Below are 27,975 nucleotides of genomic sequence, written 5' to 3' on the forward strand. Positions count from 1 at the left end.
TTACGTTTTTAGGGGAAATTCTTTTGCCAATTGCGATGGTTCTTATCAAAGTTGGGGAAACCCCCCAGCCCTTTCCCATAGCGGGGAGGGCCGGCTTTGGGAGAAGGGGGAAGCCGCTCTGTATAGGATACTCTGGGGGGGGGGGGACAACTGACATAGCAGAAGGCTGTGGGCCTTCCACGGACCCCCAAGTCTTTAGTTACCTAAAACTCACAAAATGCATGGTGAAGTTGTTTGTTTGCTTTGGGGGGGTATGTGAAAACCAGTGACAGAGCTGGCATCACAGCCGGGGTGTCTTAAAGAGGAACAGCGCACAGGGACCCAGGAGCACACCAGCAAGCAGGTGCCTGAAGGAGGCGCTCGGGGGGCAGAATCGCGGGCGTCCAAGCTTCCACAGGCCCCGAGGCCAGCGTTCACCAGGTGCCCAGGTCCGTGAGGGGCACGGCAGCTGCCCTCCACCCATCCCCAGGAGCCGAGGAGGAGGGAGGACAGCAGGCTGGTGTCGGCAGAGAAGACTGTCCCCGGCACCCTGCCGTGGGAGCCACCCTGGCTTTTGTGACCTCACAGGAGGGGTGTGGGTGACCGTTCCCTGTGGGCCCTGGGCTCAGAGGGATGCCAGAGCCTCCCCGCAGGGCAGGGGCACACGGCCCCTCGGGGAGGGAGCCAGGAGATTAGGCAGCTCCATGTAGGTGCACGCTTAGGTGAGGAGGACCCGCCATGAAGAAGGGCAAGAGGCAGAAGTCAGAGGCCAGGCGCCGAGGCTCCACCTCCCAGCGCGCCAGCTCCGAATCCAGCCCTCAACAGCAGAGCTCGGAGTCCAGTTCACAGCAGCCCATCTCCAGATCCAGCCCACAGCCGCCCAGCCCCCGGCCCACCTTGCAGCTGTCCAGCCCGGGACCCACCCCGCAGCCAACCAGCTCTGGAGTCACCTCACAGCCCAGCAGTGAATCCACCGCCCCGCAGCCTGTGCCCCAGGCTCTCCCGGCTCCCGAACTCAGCCGCTTGGCTCGGGGCGTCGTGTCTCCGGACACTGACACAAAAGCATCCCCTCGATCCAGGAAAACAGGTGGGCAGCCTGCGTGCTCTAGTGGTTCTAGCCTTCCTGCTGATGGAGTCCCAGGGCTGCCCCAGAGGCTGATACTTTTCTTATTGGGTAGTGATTCATGGTTAACGTGTGTTCTGGAACAGGGCGTGGGGAGTGCGAGGGGTTTGGGTTTTGTTTTTTTACCCAGGAGACCAGGATTCCTGGGTTTTGTCATTCCTCACCATACTGAGTCTCTCTGAAGACAGCCACGCAAACATATTAACATTCAGCGCGGCTCGGTGGGAATACTAGCTCATTGGGAGTCAGAAGTCCCACGCGGCTGCTAAAAAATAAACACCAAGGCTGCATTAGTAGAAGAATACAGTTAAGGACAAGGGAGGTGGTCATGCCGCTTTACTCTGTCCTCATCGGGCCATTTGTGTGCTGTAAAAGATGCCCAGCGATCTAGTCCAAGGAAAATAGTCCAGGTTGGGGGGATGAGAAGGGTGGGGGGAGGCAAGAACATTCTGGTGTATGAGAGTCAGTTGAGGGAATTGGAGGATATGTCTGTCAGCTGGAAGATGTGAGTAGATTTGTTCCATGTTGTCCTCAGATGTCTGACTAGGGTCCCTGGATAGGGTTGCCAGATAAAATACAGGCCACCCAGTCCAATTTGAATCTCAGATAAACAACAAATAATTTTTTAGTATAATAAGTGTGTTATGAATAGTGCACAGGCGTCCTTTGTTTTTATTTGCTAAATCTGGCAACTTACCCTTGGAAAACACTGTAGAAGGCAGATTTCTGCTCAGCGTTAAAAAATATCCAACAGTTAGCTCTCTCTGAAAATGGAATGGCTGTCCGATGGAAAGCGGTCCCCCATCTTATTGGGTAGCCAGAGTCCAAACGAGCATTGGAGTGTGTCGAGGGAACTCACACAGGCAAAATCAATCATTAACTCTCCAAGTTCCTCTGGGATCCACAGCCCAGGACAGCAATGGGAGGTGAGCTTGGGAAAGTATTTCAAAGACTGTCCACTGGAGTAGCAGCTGTCTTCTGGATGAATCCGAGAGCCCCAGAAAAATGGAACGTGGCCGCTCCAGTTGCAGGAATCTCAGTGCCACTTCTAGGATGGACAGTCACCTGCTGCCGTCCCTTCCTGTGAATTCCACGGAAAGAGCACAGAATTGAGTTAGAAATCCTGCATTGAAGCCCACTTCTTCAATCTCCTTGCTATCAGAGCACATCTCTTACATTCTTTGAGCCTCGGTTTCCGTATCTGTAAGCTGAGAATAACCATATTCCTTTTCACAGGGTTGTTCTGATGATTGAATGAGATGGATAATGCCTTATAGAACACTGTACAGGTGTCAGCTGTTACATCGGTGTTCTTCGTATTATTCCCAGGTAGCACCAGTCTAGCAGACAGCTGGTTCCCCAGGCAGTCGGTCCTCTCTGCTCTGCACACGCCGCTCCTGGTGTGGACACGTCCCGCGGGCAGTGGGCCCCTCACCTCTCTCCTTCTCTGTCCAGCAGGGCCTGTGACGCGAGCGGGCCCGCGCGCCTTCTGTTCCTGTTCCGCTTGCCCCGGCAGCTCTGCTTACTGGTGCCGTCTAGGCCTGTGCCATAGCCGCATCTTCGATGTCCTTCTGCCCCGGGCCTGGCCGACCATGCCAGGGAGAGGATTCCCAAACTTCCTCACCTTCTACAGGTCCTGGAGCGCGTGGGGGGCTGGGCCCTCGGGGCACGCACCATATTAACAGTCGTGTGTAACTTCTTCCACTCGGGACTCCCAGGCCCAAAGGAAAGCCACGTCCTGGGGGTTGGCACCCGGGCCTTTCTGACCAGCCCCAGGCCCAGGTACCCCACTTGCACGGAGAGGTGACGACTTTCTTCCTTACCGGGCATGGCTTCTTTGGGGTTCATTTTTCTTCGCTCCATAGGCAGCCTCCTTGCTCACAGCACGCTCCCCCGCAGTCCGTCCTAAAGCCCCTGTCGCTCAGAAGCTTGGTGATTAACGCTCCCTCAGGCCACCGCCTCCTTCCGCAGCCTGAGCCATAGCCCAACGCTTCCGGCTCCTGACCCGCACATGAACGCCCCCTGGAACTTAGAGATAAATACGGGTGTAAATCACATACCCCTTGGCGCCAGGAAGACCTCTACCCCCTTCAGCGGGTCTCGGGCTGTTCCTGGCAGCCCCACAGGGGTCTGTCCGTGACCCGGAGGCCCACACAGCATCGTCTGCAGCATCTGCCCTTCTTTTCCTCTCCCACGAAGCCACCAGGTGGCCGCCACTTCCTCTCGTGGGAAGACCCCTGTTGAGGGAACTGGACTGAAGATGTCCCTCACCTTTTCCGGTGGCGCAGGGCTACGCGCAAGGGCTGGAGAGGGGCCTCCGCCTACCCCCAGCTCTGGGCCCCAGGGCAGCTCCACTTATACTCAGGTCTCACAAATGTCCACAGAAGAGGCCTTCCGCCTGGGCATCTCCCAGCCCAGAAGCTGAGCCCACCCGTCCTCCATCCCCATCCGGCTCCTCTTCCCAGCCCCTGCCCCACCAAACCCCCTCTCTTGTATGTTCGTGAAAAGCACCATCTCTCAGGCATATGAAGAGAGGCAAACAGGTACCCAGGTGTGTTGGGAGAACATGCCAGAGCTAAAAATACCGTACTGTCCGGTAAGTCCCGTCAAGGAAGGGCCTGCCCCCAACTCACCATGATCAGCTGTCCTTCCACACACTTAGTGCTTCCGTCCATTTAGTGCCAAGTTGTGCCATGGATTCATAAACCAGCAAGTAGGAAAACCTACTCTGCATAGGATACTAGGCACTGGGAGGGAACTTTAGCCTTAAAAATTGTGCAGTCCACATGGTAAGCTAAGATATGTACCTTTAGAAACAAATGTGCAGGCCAGGAAGTGATACGTGTCCTATAGGAGATGTTCAAAGAGCTTCACTCCTGAGCTGGGGTCCAGGTAGACGTTGTAGTATCAGTTGTAACTGAGCTGAATCTAAAAGGATTTTAGGATCCTCTATGGCCTATTTTAAAGGGAGAGCATTCCAGGCAGAGGAAAAGGCACAAGGCAAGGCTCAGAAATAGGAAAGTGAGGGGGAGGGGCAGAGTCCAGTCTGGCCGGGATAAGACATGCAGACCTAATTCTGCTCAAGTTTACACCTGCTTCCGTAATCTTTACATTTCTCTGTGGAGTGGAATGTTGACTCTGGGCTTTAAGTACACATTCGCATTAGATAAGAATCCCTGCTTTAGTAGGATTTTTGTCCAAATGGATATTGCATCTTGTGAAAGCCTTCCTCACAATTATTAGCATACTCATATACTTTCCTTTTCCACCACCTTTGTGGCAGGTGTAGTATGTGGTTTCCTCAGATGCCTCAACCCCAGAATAGAGCTACATGGTAGGACTACTTCACTGGATGGTTGTGAAGCTTGAGGAGGACACTGGGTGTGAGGTGTTTAGCACAGGGCCTGGCACACGGCAGCCTTGACTACCTTTGTCACCTTCTCTCTGAGTGTCCAGGGGAGCTGGCATCCCAGACCAGACCATCCTCGGATCCTGGGGGGTCCTGTGGTAGAGCTTTATTGGGAGGGGTGCAGGGAGTTGTGTTCCCTTGAGAGGAGGAGCCATAGGGGGAGATGGACATTCCTGTGATCCTGAGGGGACCCCACAATTTCCACTTTCCCCTGCATATAGACAGGCACTAAATCCCAGCTGCCCCCCAACCTGTGGGCTTTCTGCTTTGCTTTGCAGAAGACCTGCAAGTAAACATTCCACTCATCGTAATTCGTGTGCTCCGAGCCCTCGGGACTGTTGCTGTGGCTCTGGGAGCCCTGGGAGCTGCCTACTACATCACTGAATCCTTGTGAACAAGTCCCCAGGCCTGCGGTCCAGCAGGTATGTGGACCCCCTTCGTGCCCACAGCCCTTTGCAGAGTGGTCCTCAAGCCCACTAACTCACCATCCCTGCAGCGCAGGGCTGATGGAATGTCTGTCTCTTCTCTGAATGGAGGAGGTCTCTAGGGGTGGACGAAGCCCCCAGCCTCTCAGGGGAAGCTTGAGAACTGAGTGACTTGTTCCTGGCCTCAGGGTCCACTGGCACATCTCTCTCAGGCAGCCCTGGACACTTGTGGACAATGCTAGACCCATTGCTGGGATCTTCAAAACAGAGTTTCCCACCTCTCCTCTGGCTTGGGGTTGGTTCCCCTAGTCGTGGACACCAGATAGGAGGAGATGGGAGAGGCGGGGGCAGAGGGTCCTACGCATCTCAGAGCCTTTCCTCCCAACTTTCTCCCTGCCTGTCCCACCATTTCCAGCCCTACCTATCCTTTGTGAACTTCATGTTCCGTGGAGCCTTTCTCCCATCTTCGTTATTACTGTTTCCTCCAGCCTATTCCATCCCATACTGCAGATGATTTTTATGTACATATGTGACCTGTCTCCACGCTATATTGCAAGATCCTTGAGGGCAGGGAGCATGCCTTCCACAACATCTTCAATCCTCCCCTGTCTCAGGCTGGGCTCCCTAGAAGCAGAGCCTGAGACAGGGATTTGGGTGCACAGGATTTAGTGAAGGAAAAACAGTGAGGGAGGCAAGAGAGGGAGGGGAAGGAGTGGAGCAAGGACAAGGCCTCAGCTGAAGTCCACTTAGCCCCGTCCTGGGGAGCTCTGGAGGGTGAATTACAACCAGAGCTGGTCTCACCGTGAGACAAGAGGGTTGGCCTTTCATGCCCTTCTGTGAGTCAGTCATTGGCTACAGGGTGAGGTGGGGAGTACGTGTCTTTGTGAAAAAGCGACACCCATTTGGGTGAGGACAAGTCCCTGAGGAAGGAGGCAGCTCTGAGCCTTTAGCAACCAACATTCATAATTCACAGGAGCTGGGCGATGGATGTGCCAGCCCAGAAAGGGGATCTGGGCAGGTACCAAGAGCACCCCCAGTTGTCCCCATTGTCAAGTCCACATGCGGTGAATGCCTAACAAGTGGTGATGGGGGTGGGGCAGGGGGTAATGGGAGCATTTCAACCCACCCCAGGCCTCCAGCAGCCACAGCAGGGCGTGTGGTGGGAATATAGGCTCAAAGTACCTCAGAAGCCCAGTCCGGAAAATAAACTCCAGTGAGAGCTCACCATCTCCTCAAGGGCTCTGCTGCCTGATCCTGGGACGTTCATGAAAGAGCAGAGAAGCACCTTAAGCTTCACAAAATTCCACAGCAGTTGAAATCCTCAGTTTCCTCATCTGTACATAGGGAAGATCATAGTGCCTTCCTCTTGAGATCGTTGGGAGTATGAGACAAGGTGCTTGGAGGGCAGAGAGCTGGCCAGCTTGGGGAGTCTTGTAACTGTTATCATCATGGAGGTGGTGGTCGCTGGAAAGACGCTGGCTTTGGAGTTAGAGCCGTAGGTTCTAGCCTTGACTCTGCTGCCTGGTCGTTGGGTGTTCGGGGCCACGTTACTTGACTTCTGTGAGAGTCAGTAGCATCTCTAAAGTGGGGAGAAAAACAGCTACCTCCAAGGGCAATGGTTGTGAGGCTCAAGTGAGGGGATGCGCAGCCCTGCAGGGCCTGGTCACGGGTTGGGTAGATGGTGGCGACCGGCAGTGTGAAGATGGCGCCCAAGCTCAAGCGTTTTGTCTTAGAGTCTCCTTCCAGGAGAGCCCACTGGTGTGAGCTTGGGTTCTGGAGGCAGGAAGCCTTGGGATCAGATCCACCTTCAACACCCAGTATCTCTGGGGCCTGGGCAACTCCCTTAACTCCTGATGCCTCATTTTCTTGTTAAATGGAGATAATAATGCTACAGCTCTCACTTGGGGTTGGGGGGAACTGGGTAAAAAAAATGCATGGGAAACACTTAGCATAGGGCCTGGCACAGAACAGGCACTCAACATAGCAGCGACATCACCATCATCATTTTTTAGCTCAGTATTCCCCAAACTTTATTGACCTTTGAAATCTGGAATATGACTTTTTTAAATATATTTTTTGAAGTATTATTAACCTACAATACTGTGTGAGTTATGGTGCACAACATAGTGATTCGATATTTCTATACATTACAAAATGATCCCCACAAACTCTAGTTTTATTAAAACCTAACATCATTAATGTTAGTAGATGGGAAAATAGTAAACTAGAAGTCAAAATATAGTCAAGCTATGTTTTGGGATCGATCACTTAGTTTCTTTAAATTAGCTTCCTTTTTAACTTAAATGCATTTATTTTCAAACTGGCCATAAATGGAAAATCCTATCCTTTGCCATAAAAAAGACTCACAGTAAATATAAATACCATGAAAACGAAATGTCATGGAATTCTGGCTGATAGGGTGCCTGAAAAAGTCTCAGCTTTGACGTCAGTGCCCTGTGTGTTCAAAGGTATTTGACAAGTGTTGGATGTTAACACTGGCCAGCTCCACGCTCAGACCCTCCTTAACCAGAGGGTTGAAAGATAACGGGAATGGGCCGTGATTCCACATTATTGAACTCGGTGTCCAGTGCCACCCAAAGTGTCTCAGTGTCCACGAGGGGGGGGTGCGTGTCTCACCCACACTGTAGTTCACACAGTCCTGAGCCCTGGGGGGTGGGAGGAGAGAGTGGAGGAGGAGGAGGGGAAGTGAAGGAGGCAGGGGGTGGCGGGTGCTGGGGTGGGGGGAGGAGTGGAATGGAAACCTGCCTTGGGCTTGGAGTAGGTCATTTCCCTGGGGATAACTGAGAGTCTGCAAAGTTAAAGAGTCTCCCCAAAGACTGAATCCAGTCTTCACTCCATCCCCCAAAGCTGTGTGTGTGTTGCCAGCGGGGGTGGGGGGGCTTGTTTTGGGGCCCTGGCACCACTGACATCACTTACAAACCACGCAGTGTGCAGACTTCACGCAGCTCTGCCTCTTCTGCTCTGAGGGATGACTCCTCTGTCTCCCTAGGGCAGGCCCCTTTCCTGATGCAGGGTTAGGATAGGCGGGTCCTCCCAGGGACAGACCCTCTCTCTTCTGTCCCATGCCACCTTGTTTCCCTGGAGAAGAGGGAGACTATGCCAGCACCCCTGCCCCGTGCAGTGGCCTGAAACAGGGTCCTTCCCAAGCCCCAGAGCCCGTGCCTGGTGATTCTGATGAGGTGGCTTTTCCTCATGTGACCCTCTGCTTTTGTCAAATTGCTCTTCTGGAGACTGTTTTGGAACCAGCGTTGGGATCAATGCTAATTGGCATCCGGGTGCTTAAGATGTGCAGGCCCCCGCTTCTTCCAGACGTGCCAGGGCCAGGCTGCGGTGTCACCTCCCATGTCATTCAGTGGATGCTGTGGGCCTGAGGGTCTGATGACGACACCACCAGCAGGGGTCAGGGAAGCATCTTCTGGAAGCCCAGAAGTTTTAGCCGCCGTTCCTATTCACTGGTCGCCATGGTATTTCCTACCCCGACTCCCCAGTGTCCCCCACATACCCCCCTGTGTAGCTATGTAAGTGGGTCACCTCGGCTGTCACGTATCAGTACCAGTCGTGTGCCCAGCACCGCACTAGGTGCTGTGAGATGTGACAACACAGTGGTGAGTGGATGGCCAAGTCCATCAACAGACCCAGGCTAGGCTTAAGACTTTGAGGTCTAGTAAAATCTGTGGATCTAAGCCAGCCAAGGCTCCCAGGCAAAGGGAGCAGAGGTGATAACTCAGATGTAGACATCTGACATCCAAGCTAGAAGGCGGCAGGGTCCAGATGGGAGAGAGTGTTTGGTAATTAAATAATGCATTCATTCATTAAATGTTTCTTGGGCACCTACCTTGTACCAGGACAGGAAGCAGCCCTTCCCTGGGAGCCTACATTCTAGTGGACACAGACAAGTCAGTGAATAAACAGGATCACTTGATTTGGTGGTAAATTTTATCAAGGAAATAAAAATATAAAGTTGATCTTATAAAGAGCAGAGAGGGGTGGGGTGACCAGGAGGGGCCGCTGCTGGAGCCAGGCTGGTCTGCAAAGGCCTCTCTGAACTGAGGCACATGTGGCAGAAGGAGCCAGACTGCAAATCTGGGGGAAAGTGTTCTGTGCAGCAGGAACAGCAAACCCAGTAGCCCTGAGGCAGGAAGGACTCTTAACATGTTTGGGGGCCATCCTGGCGCCAGTATGGCTAGAGCTGGGGGGTCAGGATGCCACTTTTGGGGAGACCAAGGTCAGGCAGGCTCTTGGAGCTTCCACTGTGTTCTAAAGGTGGTGGGCAGCCCCTGAAGCAGGGCAATAGCAAATCCTTACACAGGCACACTTCTGGGTGTTTTACGTGTATTAACTCATTCATCCTCCCCTCAGAGGGGAGTATCTCAAGCTGCTGGTTTAGATTTCAAAACAATCACAGTGCCTGTTGGGTAGAAAATGGGAAGGGGCAGAGGGGCAGGGAATGACCAGGTAGGACTCACTTGCACTGGTCCAGGCAGGCGAAGATGGTGCTTGGACCAGCGTGATGGCTGTGGAGGGGAACGTGAGCAGCTATACTATGGGAGTTGAACCAGCAAGTCTGGCTGTGAGATTGGATGAAATAATGAGGAAAAGAGAAGCCTCAAGGGTGACTCCTAGTTTGGGGTGTCATTGCCAGAGGATCAACGTGCAAGAGGGGATAAAAATCAAGAGTTCTGTTTTGTTGTTAATTTTGAGATGTTGGACAACCAAGTGGAGATGTCAGGTAGGCAGAGGCATAGAGGGAGCTCACAGGAAAGGCCGGGTCTTAGCTGTAAACATAAGAGTCATTAGCAATAGCTGACATAGGGAGAGAGCATGGATAGAGCAGAGGGCCAGGAGTCAAGCCAACGCTGAGAAGTCTGATAGTAAAGGAAGGTGTCTGCAGAGAAGACACCTGCTCTGGGTCTTCTCTGGGTCTAGGTGAGCATATGGGATCCCAGGAGGTTTCCAGAGGTAAGGAGAACAGGTAGGCTCAGGTCAAAAAGTGTCCACAGGTAGGGAAAGGCAACAGAGATGTATCTCAGTGGGAGGCGCTGGTGAGCTGTGACCTCTGATCATAAGGACCCAGCAGCTCCTTTCTGCTTGTTCTCCTGTTCCCTGCCGAACGTGGACAGACAGGCCTGTGTTTCCCCATCTGGCACAAGGACCCATTCCCATTTGTACAGTGAACAGAGGGAGGACCCTGAACCAGCACCCAGGTTCAGGCCTCATGGCCTCTTGACTGGATGGGCCAACCCTGGTGCTCACTGAGGTCCCCCTTCCCAGGCATCCTGTAAGCTCAGCCACCGCTCTCTATGCAGACCCTTTCAAGTGCAAAAGGTTTTCACTGCTTCAAGAGAAAAATTCCTTAGCTTGACAGTTGAATGAAACTTACCTACCTCCCATGGTTAAGGTGCTTCCCAGTAAACACTGGGAAGGGTTCTACCAATGGCATTGCTCTGATGTCTCTCTTTTTAATTCAGTTGTCAAATGAAAGGGTGAATTGGTAGGTTTCCAAATGCCACAAGGCATTTTAAGACTTGATTTACAAGTGGATTATGAATTAGATTACTTGGTGCTGCAAATTTCAGCGAACCTAATTCAAAATTATAATAGGGAGATTATCTCACATAACAAAACAGTCAGGAAGTGTCAGGGCTGGTGAACTCAACAGTGTCATCAGAGACCTGGGGACTTTTCCAACTTCCGGCTCTGACACCCTCAGCGGAGGGCGCACTAGTTCCCTTCCTGGACAGATGGCTGGAGGAGCCCCAGAATTATATCCTCATACCCTGACAACCAGAAGCAGGGAAGAGGCCACCTCCTTCTTGTGTCTCTTCTTGAGTTAAGAAACTCCTCCCAGGATCCCCCTCCCCTGGTATACTTATCCCCTCGTTGGGATGACATGCCTCTGAATTGGGTCTCATGCTCCTTCTTTTTTTTTTTAATATTTATTTATTTATTTATTTTCCTGCGCCGAGTCTTAGTTGTGGCACGCGGGATCGTCATTGCAGCATGCGGGATCTTTAGTTGTGGCGTGTGGGAACTTAGCTGTGACGTGCATGTGGGATTTAGTTCCCTGACCAGGGACCGAACCCGGGCCCCCTTCATTGGGAGCACTGAGTCTTAACCGCTGGACCACCAGGGACGTCCCTCATGCCCCTTCTTAAGCAAATTAATAGCGTAAGGGGGTGAATTTTCATGACTGGATTAGACCAGTCTAGATCTACTCCCACACCCTGCCCCTATGGACAAGGGTGGACAAAGGAGAGGAGCATCAGACCAAATGGGGCCCCCGCCAGGAAGGCAGGTGTGCGAGTGGATGTGGGGGGAGCAGCCAGCAGCACCCACTACAACAGGCAAGCGTGTTTTAAGAAGGTGATATGGTAGCCAGTGCAGGATGAACTTCAAAGCAGACCTGTTGGCCTGGGACCTCTCTGGCTTTAGCCCCTGAAAGCCACCCTGAGGGTGCTGTGAGTCAGTGTGCATGCACGTGTTGGTGGTAGGGGGAGGGATGAGTTCGTAGACTCAGTTCTTAGACCGTCTGGGAGGGAAACAAGCAGTTTGGTGTCCTTCTCAGTCCAGAGCGTGAAGAACCATCTGATGACACTGGCAAAGCCTCCTCTCCAGGGAAACATGTTTCTAGAATTTTCTTCCCAAAAGCTTGGTGAACCTCTCTCTCTGCATCCCACCAATGAACGATGCGGCACTAAAATCAAGGGGCTGCTTCCCCTCTCCTTTTGGGCACTGAATGTAGTAAAACTCACCACCATGGCCTGGCGTTTGGGAAGCGAGGCTCCGTCTTAGCTGCCGGGATCCCTGGGGGAAGGGAGAGGAAACAGAAGGTACCCAGTTCATGTCAGGCACTTTGCAAAAGCTTGTTACAGCCTGAAGGGAAAAAACAAAGTCTCTGAGAGGCCCAGTCCAGACAAAAGGAAGAGTGGACGTGACGAATGGAAGAAATTTGAATCCTAAATTTATTTTCCCACAGGAGGATCTTAGCTGCTAAACCCTCACCCTGAGGCTATAAAACTGGAAAGCCACCAGAATTCTGCGGTCATAGAGTATTGTCTAAGCTCATGGCTCTGTCCTTATTTTTCTTACAGATCCAGTTTTCCATCAAGGATCTCTCTTGTCACCAAAATAGAACAAAACAAAACAAAAATGAATTCTGTTTCTTTAGTGTATTCTACCCGGAGACACAGAGGTTGGCCTTGGCACATGGGTAGGGAGGTAAACTTGGGGGTGACTCTGTGAGCGCCAGGTAAACCAGGGTGGTACCCTGCTGTTCCTGTTGGCGGCCGCACACCCAAGGAGGGCAACTTCCTCTGCACACACTCACAGAACAATTTCAGATCCTCCCACTCTAAATGCAGACATCAGACAACTTAATTCAATACCTAACATAACTACTCAACTGCACTTGCATCCTGTGGTAATCCCAGTTAGTGGCAGCGGGAGGAATGTGCCGGCTCCTTTCCAGGCCTGCACACACACACACACACACACACACACACACACACACACACCCCTGCCTGAGCTGGCTTCATTTAGCTTCACCTGTGATAGGGAGGCACAGGGCCGGGCCGGGCTTGCAGCCTTGTGGTCTGTCTGGTGACTTAGCTGCACCCAGCCATTGCCTGGTGGGTTTGGACATCTAGCTTCTGAGCGGCCGAGGCAGAGGTCTTACTTGGTGACCCCAGGAAACACCAGTAGACGTGAAACAGAAAAGGGAGGACCGCGAATACAGGTGCAGTGGCCACTGGGGGCAGATGAAGCTGAATCCTGCTGGGGCAGCAGTAGGAAACAGAACATCAGAGTAATCTCACCCAAGGAGGGGAAGCTGGGCGTTTATATACCCATCGGTTAAGGGCTGCTGGGAGGGAGGTGGTTAATTCCTCCGCACTTTTGTCCCCTGGGGAGTGCAGAGGATGGAGGTTGGGAGCTGAGAATTCACTGAAGCAGTTACACAACAGGATAGGAGGGGGCAGGTAGTAGGGGGGTGAGGACAGCCCTGAACTCAAGTGAGTGAGTGCACAGAGCACCTGGGTGACCCGCTTGCCTCTAAGAGGGGGCCAGGCTCGGAGCAAGTGGGATTGGGCAGGGGAGGCCAGGCAGGTCACCCGGAATCCCAGAGCCCACCCTCCACCTCCCAATCCCAGGATGTCCCTTCCTGAACAGACGCTGGGAGATTGGGAGAGGGTACCCTGGACTGACAGGATCCTTCTCTGGGAAGCCAGCCTCGGGAAGAATAACGCTGACTTCCAGGGTGGGGTGTGGCCATGTTGAGGTCCGTCCTGCAGATCAGGATGAGAGGGACCCGTAGGCACGGCGGAGGGGACCGGGGACCCAGGGGCTGCTGCCTCTGGTCAACACAGCTCCTCTGACTGAAGATATTTAGCTCCCTTTTCTGGCGTATTACTTAGGCCCCCGTTTGTTGTAAATGTCAGACAGTCTAACCCAAAGTGGCCTGAGCAAAACGAGCGTGTATTAACTCCTGTAAAAGTCAAGAGTGTTCCAGTCCAGACGTGGTTTGTTCCAGGGGTGCCGGCTGCGCCCCCAGAGCCCATTTCTCTCCGTCTGCTTTGCCGTGTCAGTTCCATGCTCAGGCAAGCTCTTCCCACAACGTGGCCAGCAAGGTGGCCAGATGGCTGCTCCAGCAACAGCCCCCCAGCCCCCCAGCCTCCGAAGTCAAGTCTGGCAGAGAAGGCCTCTGATGGGGCTCTGATTAAGTCCTGTGTCCCTCCCGGAACCTGCACTCTGCCCAGGGGAATGCAGTGCTCTGATTGGCCAGCCTAGGCCTACACAACCATCTTTGGAACTGAGGGTCAACTCCACAGCAAGTACGAGGGCTGAGAGCAGGGAAGAGACAAAACAGTAATTTTGGTAACCTTTAACCAAAGGAAATGGGAATGGATGCAAGGCAGCTGAAAACAGCAGATACCTACTCTGGGTAGGTTTGAGCCTGCGACCAGGGCCCTGGTGCTGCCCTCCCACTCCGGCCCCTTTCCCCTCCACCCCGAACCCTTCACCAGAATGAAAGCCTGAGTAGCCAGGAGCTGAGGATTCACAGCTACTTTGAGCCCCAGACTCCTGGTGGTTGGATTCCCCAGGGCAGTGGTGACCTGGGCAGTACTACCCTCCCACCCAGGGAAATGTACAGGCAGTGCTGGTTGTCACAATAACTAAGGGATACTATGGGCCGTTAGTGGTGAAGGCCACTCCCACACAGTAAATAATTATCCCACCCCAAATGCCAATAGCAGCCTCCTTGGCAATCACTGCCATTGGGTTCACCTGTGGATACTCTCCTACACTGGCTTTGCCTTGGGTTTCACAGTACTTGTCATGGACCATAGACATCACTCTTAAAGAGTGGAAACCACATGCTAAATAGCCACATGCCAAGAGTCCCCCATCACTCTTCATCCTGCTGTGTGCAGTTCTGTTGGCGTGCCCACCTCTCCCCTCTGTTAGGTTCTGGAGCCAGAGACCAGGTGTTTTTCCTCTCTCGAATCCTTCCCAGAGCATAACAGAATCTCATGAATGGGCAGGCCTGCCACCACTGGGACCATTTTTGGATAAGTTGAGATTTGAGTTGGACCATTATATTCAGAGTGGCTTATAAATGTGATCATTGGATTGAACTACAGTTGACCCTTGAACAACTCAGGTTTGAACTGCACAAGTCCACTTATACACGGATATTTTTCAGCAGTAAATACTACAGTACTACATGGTCATGGTTGGTTGAACCCAAGGATGCAGAGGAAGCGCAGATACGGCGGGCCAACTATATATTATACTCATATAACCCCCCATGTTGTTCAAGGGTCAACTGTGTTGTCTTTTTTTTTTCTTAATTTAAACTTCTTTATTTTACATTTTACAACTTGGATGTTTTATGTTTTGACATTTGAAACAAATTTGCAAACAATGACTTTTATGGAAAACTACACATCATAAGCAATATGCACTCTAGTTATTTGATCGGTTTATGAACAGTCTCCAGGAGGTTGAGAATAGCTAAGATTCAACTGTGTTTTAATTACTGCCAATTTCAAGCGATAGCTCCGAGAGGTGCTTTTGAAGTTTAGAGCTAGAAAGAAATGGAACCAAGTATATATGTGAACACAGTGCAGTAACTAAGGCTGCGCTGGCTGTGAGCTTGGAGACAGCCTGGCTGAGACTAGGCTTGAGGATTTAGCATCTTCACCAGGCTGGACTCACACCTCGGCTCTGAATGTGGTCTCCAGACCACAGGTTCGTTATTCTTGGGAAAGTCAGGTCTATCCCACTGGAACGATCCATTCAAGAGTGAGAGATGAGAGTACAAGAAGGAAAAGGCAGAACCAAGCCCAGAAGGACCCATCTTCCTACAGTTGCCATCTGGTCCACCTAGCTCATTGGTGCCAGGAGTCTAGGACCAGGTGAAAGGTTCTGAGATTTTCAGACACTACTATGGTCTCCATCCATCCCACCCCCACCTCCAGAGGACAACCACTCTCCCACTTGCCGTGAAGCCTGGTGGGTTACAGGTAGAGTTAGTAACCAGGATCCAGAGAACTGAACTGACAAATCCAGTCATAAAATTCATGCGGAACACCGAAGTACAGCCTCTTCTGCCTCCGGCCTAGGGTCCCAGGCTCAGTACCTTGTCAGGCAGGGCGGTAAACTAGGCCTGCAGCCACTGGTGACCCATTGGAGGAAGGACAACTGTTCATGCTGCTGTTGCAAGTTCTGGCTTTACCGGGAAACTCAGGAAGATCCTATCTCCCCAGGCAACTCCTCGTTTGCATATGCAGAAACAGCATATACGCTTATAATATGCAAATTATATACGTTATCACACCTCACACAGCCAGTCACGGGTCCCCAGTGAAGTGAGAAGGGATGGAAAAGGAGCCCATCTGAGCGTGGGGCTGAATCCCATATCAACACCAAACAGCCAGAATCGCCCCCCCCCAACGCTGCCCCCTGAGCTGCCCTGCCCCTCCCCGCAAAGCCATATCCTTAAGGCAAGAGGAGGCTGCAGAGCATGGAACAGTGGCCCTTGGCATTGAGAATGAGGTTACGTGTTTACCTCATGCAAACCAGCTCCCTGGAAACCTGCAGGGGACAAGTGACTCAACACACACATCCCAGAATCCTCACCGGCTCTTGGCAAATGTGCCTTCCCCCACTGGCTCAGCCGCAGCTGCCGGGATACCATGTGCCTCCTTTCTCTTCTCCCTTCTGTACTGTTCACATGGGGCAGCAAACACAGAAAGACTTTATTCACAGGCTCCACAAGGCTCGGCCTTCTACTGAAAGCTTTCCGAATATGCAAATTCCTCAGTATTGGATTCTTCTTTTCAAGGGCTTTAAAGTTGCGTACTCTCACTGTGAACAGTTAAGCAGACCAAGACGTCCCTGGGCAGGAGCTTCCTTAAAAATAATTTTTGCATTTAAAGGAGAAACTTCTGAAACTGCCAGAAAGCAGAACTTCCAGCTGCGAAGTCAGGCTTGACAAAAAAGGGCAGGAGCCCAGCTTCGCCTCGTTGCGGGTACGCAGGTGGAAAACCCCTGCTTTTGCTGTCTGTGCCCCGCTCCCACCGTCGCCTGGCCTCCTTCATTCAGAACTGCCCTGTGCCTGTGCACACGCTCGTCCTGGGTGGCTGGAGACTCAGGCCAAGACGGTTGTCGCCCACCAGAAGCTCAAATCCAGGGAGCTGGACGAGCCTCTAAATGAGCCGGCTCTCCTCTGTCCAGGGGCCCTGGGCCTGCCTGCTCCCTCCACGCCTAGATCCAGGAGGTTCTGATCTCAGCCCCTCCTGGACAGAGCAGATCCCCACCGGCATGACTGTTGTGTCAGTAAGCAGCGGGCGTTTCAAGGTTTGTCGTCCTGTCTGGGCTCCTCCACGGTGGCATTTCAAAGACTAGGTCCCTTCCCCTGAGATTCTGGTTCACCCTCTGTCCAGGTCTCCCTGCAGGACGGGGTGCCCTCTCCTCCCTCAGGCATCAGACAGGGTTTAAGCTGAAATAACTAAGGCAAACAGGATTCCGCTCTCCTGCCACTACCTTTCCCACCCCCGCCAAGAGATCCCTTGGTTAAAATGGGACATTTTTTCTCGATTATGTAGGATTTCACACCATATATCTGTTACACGCTCTTGTCACTTCTCATGGAAATCGTTCCATGCAATATCTCATTTTAACAGCTGCATGACGTGCCATCACATGACTGTTTCTTTTTTTCTTTTTAAATTTTTATTGGAGTATAATTGCTTTACACTGTTGTGTTAGTTTCTGCTGTACAGCTATATGTATACATATGTCCCCTCTTTTTTAGATTTCCTTCCCATTTAGATCACCACAGAGCACTGAGTAGAGTTCCCTGTGCTATACAGTAGGTTCTCATTAGTTATCTATTTTATACATAGTAGTGTATATATGTCAGTCCCAATCTCCCAATTCATCCCACCCCCTCTTCCCCGCCTTGGTAACCATAAGTTTATTCTCTACAACATGACTGTTTCCTTTTTTTTTTTTTGCAGTCTTTATTGAATTTGTTACAATATTGCTTCCGTTTTATGTTTTTTGGTTTTTTGGCCGTGAGGCATGTGGGATCTTAGCTCCCCGACCAGGGATCGAACCCGCACCCCCTGTATTGGAAGGCGAAGTCCTAACCACTGGGCCGCCAGGGAAGTCCCTCTACAACATGACTGTTTCTTAATTGTTCAAATGAGCCTCTGCAGGTTCTGCATAGTGCTGGCTCCCAGTACTTCTCAGTGAATACTGGCTATGATACCCATCAGAGTCATTGACGGGGAAGGGTGACCTAGCTCCATCTGGCTTAGACAAAAGGGAAACAGTGGCTCGTGATCTGTAGAGTCTACAGGCCAGGCAGGCTCTGGGGTGAGCTTAATCCGAAGATCCCATTTCTTTCTTTCTCCCCACTCTGCCTTCCATGAAGTCAGCTTCATACTAAGATTAACTATCCTTGCAGTTGTAAGATGGCTGCCAACAGCACCTGTTACTGAACCAAACTTAGGTCCACTGGCCTGCACAGTAAAGCCAATCTACTTGCCACCAGATTGTGGTGAAGGAGAGTACAGCGTTTATTGTAAGGCACCAGACAAGGAGTCGGGGGCAGCTAACACTCAAAGAATCCGAACTCCCCAATGGGTTTCAGGGAAGCAGTTTTTTAAATTTTTTATTGAAGTATAGTTGGTTTACAATGTTGTATTAGTTTCTGCTGTACAGCAAAGTGAATCAGTTATACATATACAATACCCACTCTTTTTTCGATTCTTTTCCCATATAGGTCATTACAGAGTATTGAATAGAGTTTCCCTGTGCTATACAGCAGGTCCTTATTAGTTATCTATCTTATATATAGTAGTGTGTATATGTCAATCCCGATCTCCCAATTTATCCCTCCCCCCTCCCCAAGGAAGCACTTTTAAAGGCAAGGTAAGGGAGGGGGGTCACAGGGAATGCGGTCAGCTCATACACAATTCTCTGATTGGTTGATGGTGAGGTAACAGGGTGGTGTCACAGGGGTTAACATTATCAATCCTCAGGCTTCAGTAAGTCTGGAGGCTACCTGCCCATGGTCAACAAGTACTTAACTTCTTCCATTTGGTGGGGGTTTTAGCATCTGTAGAACAGCTCAGGAAATGTGCATCAAATACTATTATCTAGGTACTTCAGGGAGAAACTAAAGATTCTGTGATTGCCACATGACTGATTTACTGTTTAAATTCTTACCAGTTCTCCTGGCCCAACTGCTATTTATGTCACTACACGTTCACATTCTTTCAGTCATTAGTTCTTGAGCCAGGCTTTTGTAACCAAGGGGAAGCCTACAGCTTTTCTACCAACAAGAGGCAGGCAGAGGACATGGGGGGAAGGGTCTGTCCCAGGAAGGCCCCATGGCCTTAAACACCCAGAACCACGAAGGGTGGCAGAATATGCTACCCCAAAATATGCCACTTTGGCATAAGGGTAGTTTTGAGCTAAAAGCACTTAAAACACAGATGATGCAAGAAGGGCATTCTAATCTCCCCTTTCCTTCCTGAAAATAGGAGATAAAAGCTCCCACATAAAAGAAGTCCTCCCTGTATCAGAAAGAAAGTAGCATTCTTATCATCAAGGACAAAACGTTAAGACTGAGAGAATTCTATACAAACAGACCTTGTTAAAATAATTCTTATCTTCCTTTAGCCTCCCCACACAGTTTACTAACTTTTCCACAATTGCCTCTCTTTGTTCAACCTAACATAAAAGCAGGTAGGTTTTGCCATTTCTTGGGATGTTCATTCTTTTATGAAGGCTTCCATGTCATATAAAATTTGTATAAATGTGTATGCTTTTCTCTTGTTAATCTGTCTTATGTCAGTTTAAATCTTAGGCCCAGCAGAAAAACCCTAAGAGAGTACAGGGAAAATGTTGCCTCCCCTACAGGTACAATGGGTCTTTGTCAACATCCAGAGAAAGTGCCCACAAGCCTATGCATTTCCCAGCACTCCAAGCAAGAGTCCTATAATTCACTCTAATTGGACCACCTGGGTCACATGACCCCCAGCGATGGGGAGGGACTGGAGTGTGCTGACTGGCTTAGGCCACCCAGGGCCCACTCGTGAGTTGGGTTGATTTAGTTTCCCCTGAAGTGACTAGACTGCATGAGGGAAGGCAGATGATCTGAGTGAAAATTGGGTTATTTTTATTTTTATATTTTTTAAACTTTATATTCTTTTTTTTTTTTTTTTGGTTGTGTTGGGTCTTCGTTTCTGTGCGAGGGCTTTCTCTAGTTGCGGCAAGCGGGGACCACTCTTCATCGCGGTGCGCGGGCCTCTCACTGTCACGGCCTCTCTTGTTGTGGGAGCACAGGCTCCAGACACGCAGCCTCAGTAGTTGTGGCGCACGGGCTTAGTTGCTATGCAGCATGTGGGATCTTCCCAGACCGGGGCTCGAACCCGTGTCCCCTGCATCGGCAGGCAGATTCTCAACCACTGCGCCACCAGGGAAGCCCCGAAAATTGGGTTATTTTAATAAGCAAGCATAGAATGCTGAGGAGGTGATCAACATGTGCATTCTCAATATTGGTTTTTTTCCTTTTTTAACACGTCGCCTACTGACGGATGTATACGTTTTTCCAATCTTTCACTTTTATAAACAGTACTACAATGAACATCCTTAAACATACCTACCCCTTTGCACAGGATTCCCAATACCCTCTTCAAACTTGGGCTACACCTCTCTCTCCACATTTGAGGCCCCAAGAACAAGCTGCCTGACACCTTTACTGTCATCACCTCCATAGCTTGAGTAATGAAGACAGAAATGAGTCAGGGTGACTTCTAGGGTTGGGAAAAGTGATGCTTGATTCTCACTGCACAGCGGCCCAATTATGGCCAGGGAGTACTCCCCTAGGGCCAGAAATCCTGGTCAGATACCTTCATTGGTCCACCTGCCATGTGTCTTTAGATTAATTCTGTGAACTACAAAGACTAGCTAGCTCCCTGCCACACACTTGACAAATACTGGTGAGACAGAGGCATAAAAACGCAATGCTCTCTCGTTCAAAAAGTTGAGGGGAAAGAGGGACATATAGTCCATAGCTATAACAAAAAAGTCTTTCTACATACTGATTTAGTTGCACCTCACAAATTTTGGTGTTTTATTTTTACTTTTTTTCAATTCAAAATATTTCCCAATTTCACTTGTGTTGTTTTCATTTGTCCCACAGGTTACTTAGAAAGTGTGTTGCTCAATTCCCATATATTTGAGGAATTTCTAGATGTCTTATTATTATTGAATACCACAGATAACATACTCTGTGTGCTTTCAATCCTTTGAAATCGATTGAGGCTTGTTTTATGTTTTTTTATACAGTCTGATGATCTCTGTTTTTCACATAAAAGTATTTGGTGCATTGATATAAATAATTATTAACAAGGTTAGATTTCAGTCTACCATCTTGGTTTAGTTTTCTATGTAACCCATCTGTTGTTTTTTTCTATTCATCCCTTCTCTGTCATATTTTGTGTAAATTGAGTATCATTTAGTTTGTCATTTATTTCATCTATTAATTTTTTTAGCTAAGCTTCTTGGTGTCGGTTCTAGTGTTTTCTTCCTAGAAACTGAAACATTCATTTTAACTTACCCATGTTATTGGACTCAAGCCTGCTTACCACCCCCTGCTTGTTACCTCCTACTTGTGAACTGTCTGTCCCTCACTCACATCATTTCTCCAGTCCCGGGAGCTGTTCATTCATGCATTCATCTATCAGATACACACTTAACGAGCACCAGGATGATGCAGGAAGAGGATGCCGAGTCTCAAACAAGGCATAAATAGGAAGGGAGTTGGTTGCTTCCACCACCAGAAGTGATGAGGCAGTACAATCATTATCTCTAGCACCAGTGTGAGAGGATGCTGTCACTGTAGAAAATAAGGCCATTATGAGGATGAAGCCAGACGCTCTCTTCGCTCATCTCCCGGGATGATCACATCCCGGTCAGCCAGACCTGAATGTGAACAAGTCAGGCTTCCTGCACAAAATGATTACCCAGGTACAGGCAGAAGTCATTGAACTAGAAGAGCCAGAAAGATTATGGGCGACTTGGAGCCAATTTTCCACACTAGTGCATCTGAGGATGATTTAAGAGCATCTTGAAATCATAAGACCAGTGCACAAGGCCTGTATGTGTCAGGTTGTGCACAGAGGTGCTTTTTATAAGTACATAAAAGTTCCCTACATTAGGGCACTGATTAAAAAAGTATCGTTAATCATATACATGATACTATTTAGCCTTTTGAAATGAAATGTCAGTCTATAGATGTTGACATGGAAAGATATCCAGAATATGTCAGTCTATAGATGTTGACATGGAAAGATATCCAGAATATGTGGTTCCATGAGAAAAGCAGATATCCGAACACCGTGCACTGTGTGATGCTCTCTGTACAAATGGGTTATGGTCGAGTAGATCTGTGGTAGGAGGCATGGAGTAGGGATTGTGTCTGGTTTTGAATTCTGTCATATTCCAGGACATAATACAGGGATTTATATATACTAGGCCCTCAATAAATATTTGTTGAATATAATAAACACCTTGTTAAAAACCTGGAAGGTTAACCCCCTAGCTGTTAATAGTAGGACGGTGGGTGATATTTTTTCTTTTTTATTGTCTTTATTTTCTGTTTTTTCTGCAAGAAATATGCTGAGAAGGGGATTGATCACTGTCTTCAGAATTACACTGTAATGAATACATACATTCCTCTGTAAGCACACACTGGGTTTTCTGGTCCCTGGTGTATGTGTTGATGGCTGAAGGAGCTGGAGGCCAGTGGAGGCTCCAATCAGCTTCAGTGACTACAGATTGCTCTTCTCAAGTTTGCCTCTCAGACAAACTAGTGGCTTTCTGATGTTGATCTGTACCAGATCCATGCCCAAAGAGGAAAAAAAAAAAGCTTAAAAACTCAAAGTTCTTAGAATTCTTCTAGAGGATTATAAAGCTGCATGAGGATGTGAGTTTCTGAGTCTCATTCCACTATCCAGAGAATAAAGGTAAGCTCATAACTACTGTGTCGGGTGTCAAGTAAACATCAGATGGAAGAAGAGGAGGGGTTTTTTTGTTGGTTTTTTTGGTTTTTTAAAATTTATTTTTGGTTGCATTGGGTCTTTGCTGCTGTGAGCAGGCTTTCTCTAGTTGCGGCGAGCAGGGGCTACTCTTCATTGCAGTGCGCAGGCTTCTCATTGCGGTGGCTTCTCTTGTTGTGGAGCACGGGCTCTAGGTGCGTGAGCTTCAGTAGTTGTGGCACATGGGCTCAGTAGTTGTGGCTCACGGGCTTAGCTGCTCCATGGCATGTGGGATCTTCCCGGACCAGGGCTCGAAACTGTGTCCCCTGCATTGGCAGGGGGGTTCTTAACCACTGCGCCACCAGGGAAGCCCCAGAAGAGGAGTTCTGAAAGAAAGCAAGTGGGTGAAAATTCTTTCTACCACAGGAATCACAGAAGTGGTGACAAAATGATTATTCTCAAAGACTGAAATAAAAACTTTCAATTCGATAAAACCCCTGAGCTCCCCAGATTAGAGAATGGCACAGAGTTCAGTATAAGTCCAAGTGAAAACATTTAAAATATTTTATGTGTATCTTTATTTTTATCTTGCCCTGACTAAAAAATAGAGGAAAAAAAATTTAAGCTTGCTTGCAAAATACGTTAATAAAATATTTTTTAAAGAAGTCACAGAGGACATTAGGAAGAAGAGAGAATTAGCTTAGGAGAAATAATGTGAAGCCAGGGATAAGATTAATACACAAAATGCTTGCCATGAAAGTCCTCCACACTTGCTAGTTATGAGCCACAATTTGACTCTGAGCTTCCTAGCAGCCCATGCAAAGAAAGAAACAAGACCAGCTGTTTTATTCACGATGTCTGTTAGATTAAAAACAAATCAGGTGCTTAATTCCAAGACCAGAAAAGAATTTCTTCCATGTGTTTCCATAGTGAACAAGGGGTCCCATTGAACACACAGATCTGGCAATGAAACCCATGTTTCCATGCACTCACTGAGCCCATCCTTCTGAATCTTTGATCCATCCCTCTGGGCAAGAGAAGTGCTGGCTGGGAACTGGTCTGAGTAAGAAATGTTATCATAAGATTACTATTTAGTGGTCACCTTGTTCTATACCAGGCTCCCTGTGAACAATGTACATGAAATCACCCACTGTTCATATCCCCAAAACACACTTCCTAGATCTCATCATCTGGAGACTAAGGGTCTGAGAAAGTGCACAGAATGAAACGTATAGGTACAGGAGCAGGGAGTCCATGGTGAACACTGGCCCTCAGGTCCACCCCCATGGACACAGCTGGCATTGTATTTGACAGTCGGTAAAGGGTGCTCACTCGGAGCCTTGGCTGAGGAGTAGGGATGCCTCCTGTGATTACTGACCTTTCATCCACCCTGACCTCGAGGGGCCTGGCAGGTAAAGGGTGCCTGGTTGGTTGAGGTTGGTACATTCACGATATCCTAGGGGAGGTACGGTCCCATTCCGTTCTTAGAGTCCCCGGCCACTTCCTGGCCACTCTTGGCCAGCACCATTCTACCGTAAGGCTGGATCTGGGGAGACTCAGGCTCAAGCTCTAACTTCATCTGGCCAGGCAGAGTTTAAAGGAGGACCAAGTTGAGTGGCTTCAAGGTCACCCCGTCCTTATAGCACAGGTCAGCTGTTGTTCCCTCCCTGCCCTACCAGACTCTCAGATGTTGACAGAGCCTCACAAAGTCATCTTGAGGCCATGGCCATGGCCATGGCAGCAGGTGCAGACGCCCTCTTTGAGGTTGCAGGTTGAGGCCACATTTTGCCCACATTGTGCTGGGCTAAGGATGCAGATGTGCAGACACTGCTCAGGCGAGCTTGTCAGCCGCTCCTGGATGCCAAGCAGAGCTGGCTGGTGCCCGCACTTCACACAGATGTCCTTTCAGTTGTTGCTTCCGGGTCTTCAACCATGTGCCCCTCAGTGGATGGGTAGAGGAGGGATGGAATAGGATGGCTGAAGGGTGGCCTGAGTACAGGTGTCTACTGATGGAGGATTACCTCCCTGCCACTGCCCTTCACTCAGCCAGTGCAGGTGTGCCATGGGGGCCTGCCCACTTCTCCTCCTGACACCAGTGAACCATCGTGGGCCCAGCAGGGGTACTGTAGGGGCTTAAGCCAGGGTCTCTGGCTCAGCATCCCCTCCCAGGCTTCTTAACAAACCTTCATTAGACCCCTAGAGTTCAGGGAAAACTGAGATGCTTAACCCCCAGAGGAACACCAGCTGTCACACAGATCTGCACTCCCAGTGCCCTGATGGGAACCAGTCCTGGCCAGGTATTCGATGAAGGGGAGCGGAATATGCCACCCCAAAATGTGCCACTTTGGCGTGTGGATTATTTTGAGGTGAAGGCAATCAAGACCCAGCAAACTTAGGGAAAGCTTTTTACCTCTCCTTTTTTTTTTTTTTTTGGCCACACTATGCAGCATGCAGGATCTTAGTTCCCCGACCAGGGACTGAACCTGTGCCTCCTGCGTTGGGAGCATGGAGTCTTAACCACTGCACTGCCAGGGAAGTCCTACCTCTCCCTTAACTGCCTAAAAGATTTTAAAAAGGAAGCCTGTACCAAAAAGACGGCTATTACCAGAGATAACTTTTTTTCTAATCTGAAAGACTTACCTGCATGGCAGGGCAAACATCTGGTTGCCAACCAACTGCTCTTCTCATCTTCCTGTGAATGGCCCTCCTCCCCTCTGGAGCCCCAGGTCCCTAACCCTTTCCTCAGCTCAGGACTGCATGTAAGCCTCCATCGCCCAACTGCCTTTGCATCTCCTGTCTTTGTGGGGCTCCAGTATGCACATAATTAATTTGTTTTTCTCCTACTAATTTGTTGTCTGTCGATTTAATTACTGAACCAGTCAAAGAACCCAGAATGGAGGAAAGGAATCCTTTTCTTCCCCAACAATGAGGAAATGAAGTCCTAGCACAGTGGTGCCCTGTCTGGTCATCCAGCAGCCAGGACACAGAGGTGAAACGACTAGGTGGTGCTTTGGGGGGCTCCAAGGAGCTCTGGTCCTTTATGTCTCAGCACAGAAAGAATTCAGTGAGAGGCAAAGTAGTAGATAAGAAGTGATTTATTAGAATAGGACGCTTGTGAGGGTGAGAGGGTGCCACCCTAAGAACTTAGTGGGCTTCAGTTTTATAATCAAAGGAAAAGTGGGGAGGGGGAAAAGACCACCCTCTTCCTCATTCTTGAGTAGACATCACGCTTCCATCATCAGCTCCTTCTCCAGGTTGGGCAAGGGAGTTTTCTTGTCCCTACATGGTCAAGCCAAGACTGTCGTGGCACTATGGAAAAACTATTTCAGGTCTCAGTACAATGAGGGTCTTTCACTTTGAAATGTCACCTTTCCATAAATTATTGTGTTTTTATGTGTGCAGAGAGCATGTCCTAGGGATCATTAACTTACTGAGCTCACTGGGCAGGATGTGGGTCTCATGCCACCATTGTTTTATTGTTTGGGGGCAAGTCTCATGCTTCTGTTGCATGCTTTTGTTGCTAAGCAGGCCTGCTTGGCTTTGTGGTTAAGCAAACCTGCTTTCTTGGGTGATCATTAATTTCCAGGGGTCTCCCATACTTTTTGTTTACTTACAATCCCCTAGTGGGATTAACTCTTTAATTACCTAATTTGTCCCTTTACCCTGTCCCTGTCAGAGGGGGCTGCTCCACCGTGGGGCCCACAGTTCCTCGCTGGACCCAGGCTTTGAACGCCCTCCCATGCCTCCTCCCACCCCAACCTCATTCCTCTGTGGTCCAGGGGCTCCCCCAATTTCCTTTCCCTCCATGGTCTTCTTCACATTTAAGATCTTTTTTCCTCTATCTGTCTCACCAGGGAGCCCATAAAGTCTCCCCAGGTCCCACCTTCCTCGCAGCTCCCAAAACAATTGTCTTGGGGAGAAAAGAGAGTGTGGAGGGACAAAAGAGAGGAAAGAAAGAGGGAAGGAGGAGTGATGATAAAGGAGAAAAGGAAACAGTGGGGACACGGGAAAGGGGGAGCGGCAGGAAGGGAGGGGAGGGGAAGGAAGAAAAGGAGAATAGGATGAAAGAGAGGGAGAAGAGAGGAGAAAGGAAGCACCAACAACTCAACCAAGACTACTCCTTGTTTTCCAAGTCAGCACTTTTCTGTCACTCCTCCTCCCAAGTTCTGCTTGAGTGAACATGAAGAAGCAAACTGTTTCAGAAATCCTAGTTTCACTTTACATCTCCATTGATAAACCAGAGAAACAAGAAAAAGCCTGGTTGTTTTATGATTTTTAGGGCATGGACAGAGGGGAGGAAGAAATATCCTTGGCATCCTGCCTTTTTCCTGAGGTCTTTGTGATTTCCTGTTAATTTACTACCTGAACCTTTGCCGTGTAAATAATACAGGTAAAGATAAACTTCACTGGCCCTGGACTCTGACCTTTGTTTAACGCCCCACCCGCTGTCTGATCCATCCTCCAACCCACCACTGGAAAGTTTGGTATTGTTACCTGGAAATTTAGAGCCAGAGAATAAACAGCTGGAGAGGCAGAGCGTGTTGGTTTTAGACAAGCCTCACGAGAAAGTACAAAAACACCAGCACAGGGACTTCCCCGGTGGTCCAGTGGTTAAGACTCTGCACTGCCAAGGCAGAGGGCATGGGTTCGATCCCCCATGCCGTGCAGTGCGGCCAAAAAAAAACAAAACAGAAACACCAGCACCTCTGAGAGTTCCTCTCTAATCAGCTGATAAGTTTCCCTCTCTTCCTCAAAAAGGTAACCGAATGGGGCCAATTCCTTTTCCACTTACCCGGTAGGGCTCCCAGCCGCTCTGCCACTCTCCCAGCTTATGCCCACCCAAGCTGTGCTTTGCAGGCACCACACTGCACCATTTACTTAGACAAGAATAATTTAAACAAGTGATTTAATCCCTCTTACTCCCTATTGTTGAGCACGTCTGTATTTATTTCTCTTCTTGTTGGAATGTTTCCTCTAACGGTGCTTTCAAAGAGGGGCTGTATGTGATAAAGGCGTTATCTCCTGTATATGCCTGATAATTTAGCAAAATCTAGCTTCAAAGTTCTTTCTCTTTGATACTTTAAAAATATTATTCAACTATATATATATTTTTTTTTTGGCTGCGCCACACAGCATGTAGAATCCTAGCTCCCCAACCAGGGATAGAACCTGTGCCCCCTGAAGCAGAAGTGCAGGGTCTTAACCACTGGACCACCAGGACAGTCCCTATCTTCTTAAATCCAGTGTTACTATCAAGAAATGTGAAGTCAATTGATTTTTGTTCCTTCCTCAGCCCTCTGCTATCCAGCTGCCTGGAACACAGAGGTAATGGCTGGAGCTTTAGCTGCCAGTTTGAATCATGAAGAAGAGATGGGGGAATAGTGATCTGGAATGCAACCTGAGTCTTCAAAGACCTAGTAAAACAGAACTACTACATCAGCCATGAACTGTCCACCTCCAAAC

General features: G+C 49.5%; 1 protein-coding gene across 3 annotated transcripts; it reads left to right on the top strand.

Moving 5' to 3' along the window:
* The first annotated feature begins 717 nt into the window (after window positions 1-717).
* On the top strand, window positions 718-27,960 carry SPATA3 (spermatogenesis associated 3). Of its 3 annotated transcripts, none has more exons than XM_061205714.1 (4): window positions 718-1,066; window positions 2,558-2,735; window positions 4,790-4,933; window positions 27,806-27,960. In XM_061205714.1, the coding sequence occupies exons 1-3, from the start codon at window positions 718-720 to the stop codon at window positions 4,893-4,895; spliced, it is 633 nt and encodes a 210-aa protein (XP_061061697.1). In that variant the 3' UTR covers window positions 4,896-4,933; window positions 27,806-27,960. The 3 variants fall into 3 exon arrangements, with proteins under 3 accessions (XP_061061697.1, XP_061061715.1, XP_061061707.1); XM_061205732.1 differs by having other exon boundaries at window positions 2,561-2,735; XM_061205724.1 differs by lacking the exon at window positions 27,806-27,960 and adding an exon at window positions 12,049-12,080.
* Window positions 27,961-27,975: the final 15 nt, after the last annotated feature.

This window comes from Eubalaena glacialis, chromosome 1 (genome assembly GCF_028564815.1).
Source record: "Eubalaena glacialis isolate mEubGla1 chromosome 1, mEubGla1.1.hap2.+ XY, whole genome shotgun sequence".
Classification (NCBI taxonomy): domain Eukaryota; kingdom Metazoa; phylum Chordata; class Mammalia; order Artiodactyla; family Balaenidae; genus Eubalaena; species Eubalaena glacialis.

What these genes read in the sequence shown, in the direction of transcription:
- SPATA3 (XM_061205714.1), top strand. Translation starts at nt 718, where the DNA reads ATGAAGAAGGGCAAGAGGCAGAAGTCAGAGGCCAGGCGCCGAGGCTCC. An exon ending in CCCTCGATCCAGGAAAACAG is followed by an intron (nt 1,067 to 2,557) that starts GTGGGCAGCCTG and finishes TTCTCTGTCCAG; the next exon opens with CAGGGCCTGTGACGCGAGCG. An exon ending in AACTTCCTCACCTTCTACAG is followed by an intron (nt 2,736 to 4,789) that starts GTCCTGGAGCGC and finishes TTTGCTTTGCAG; the next exon opens with AAGACCTGCAAGTAAACATT.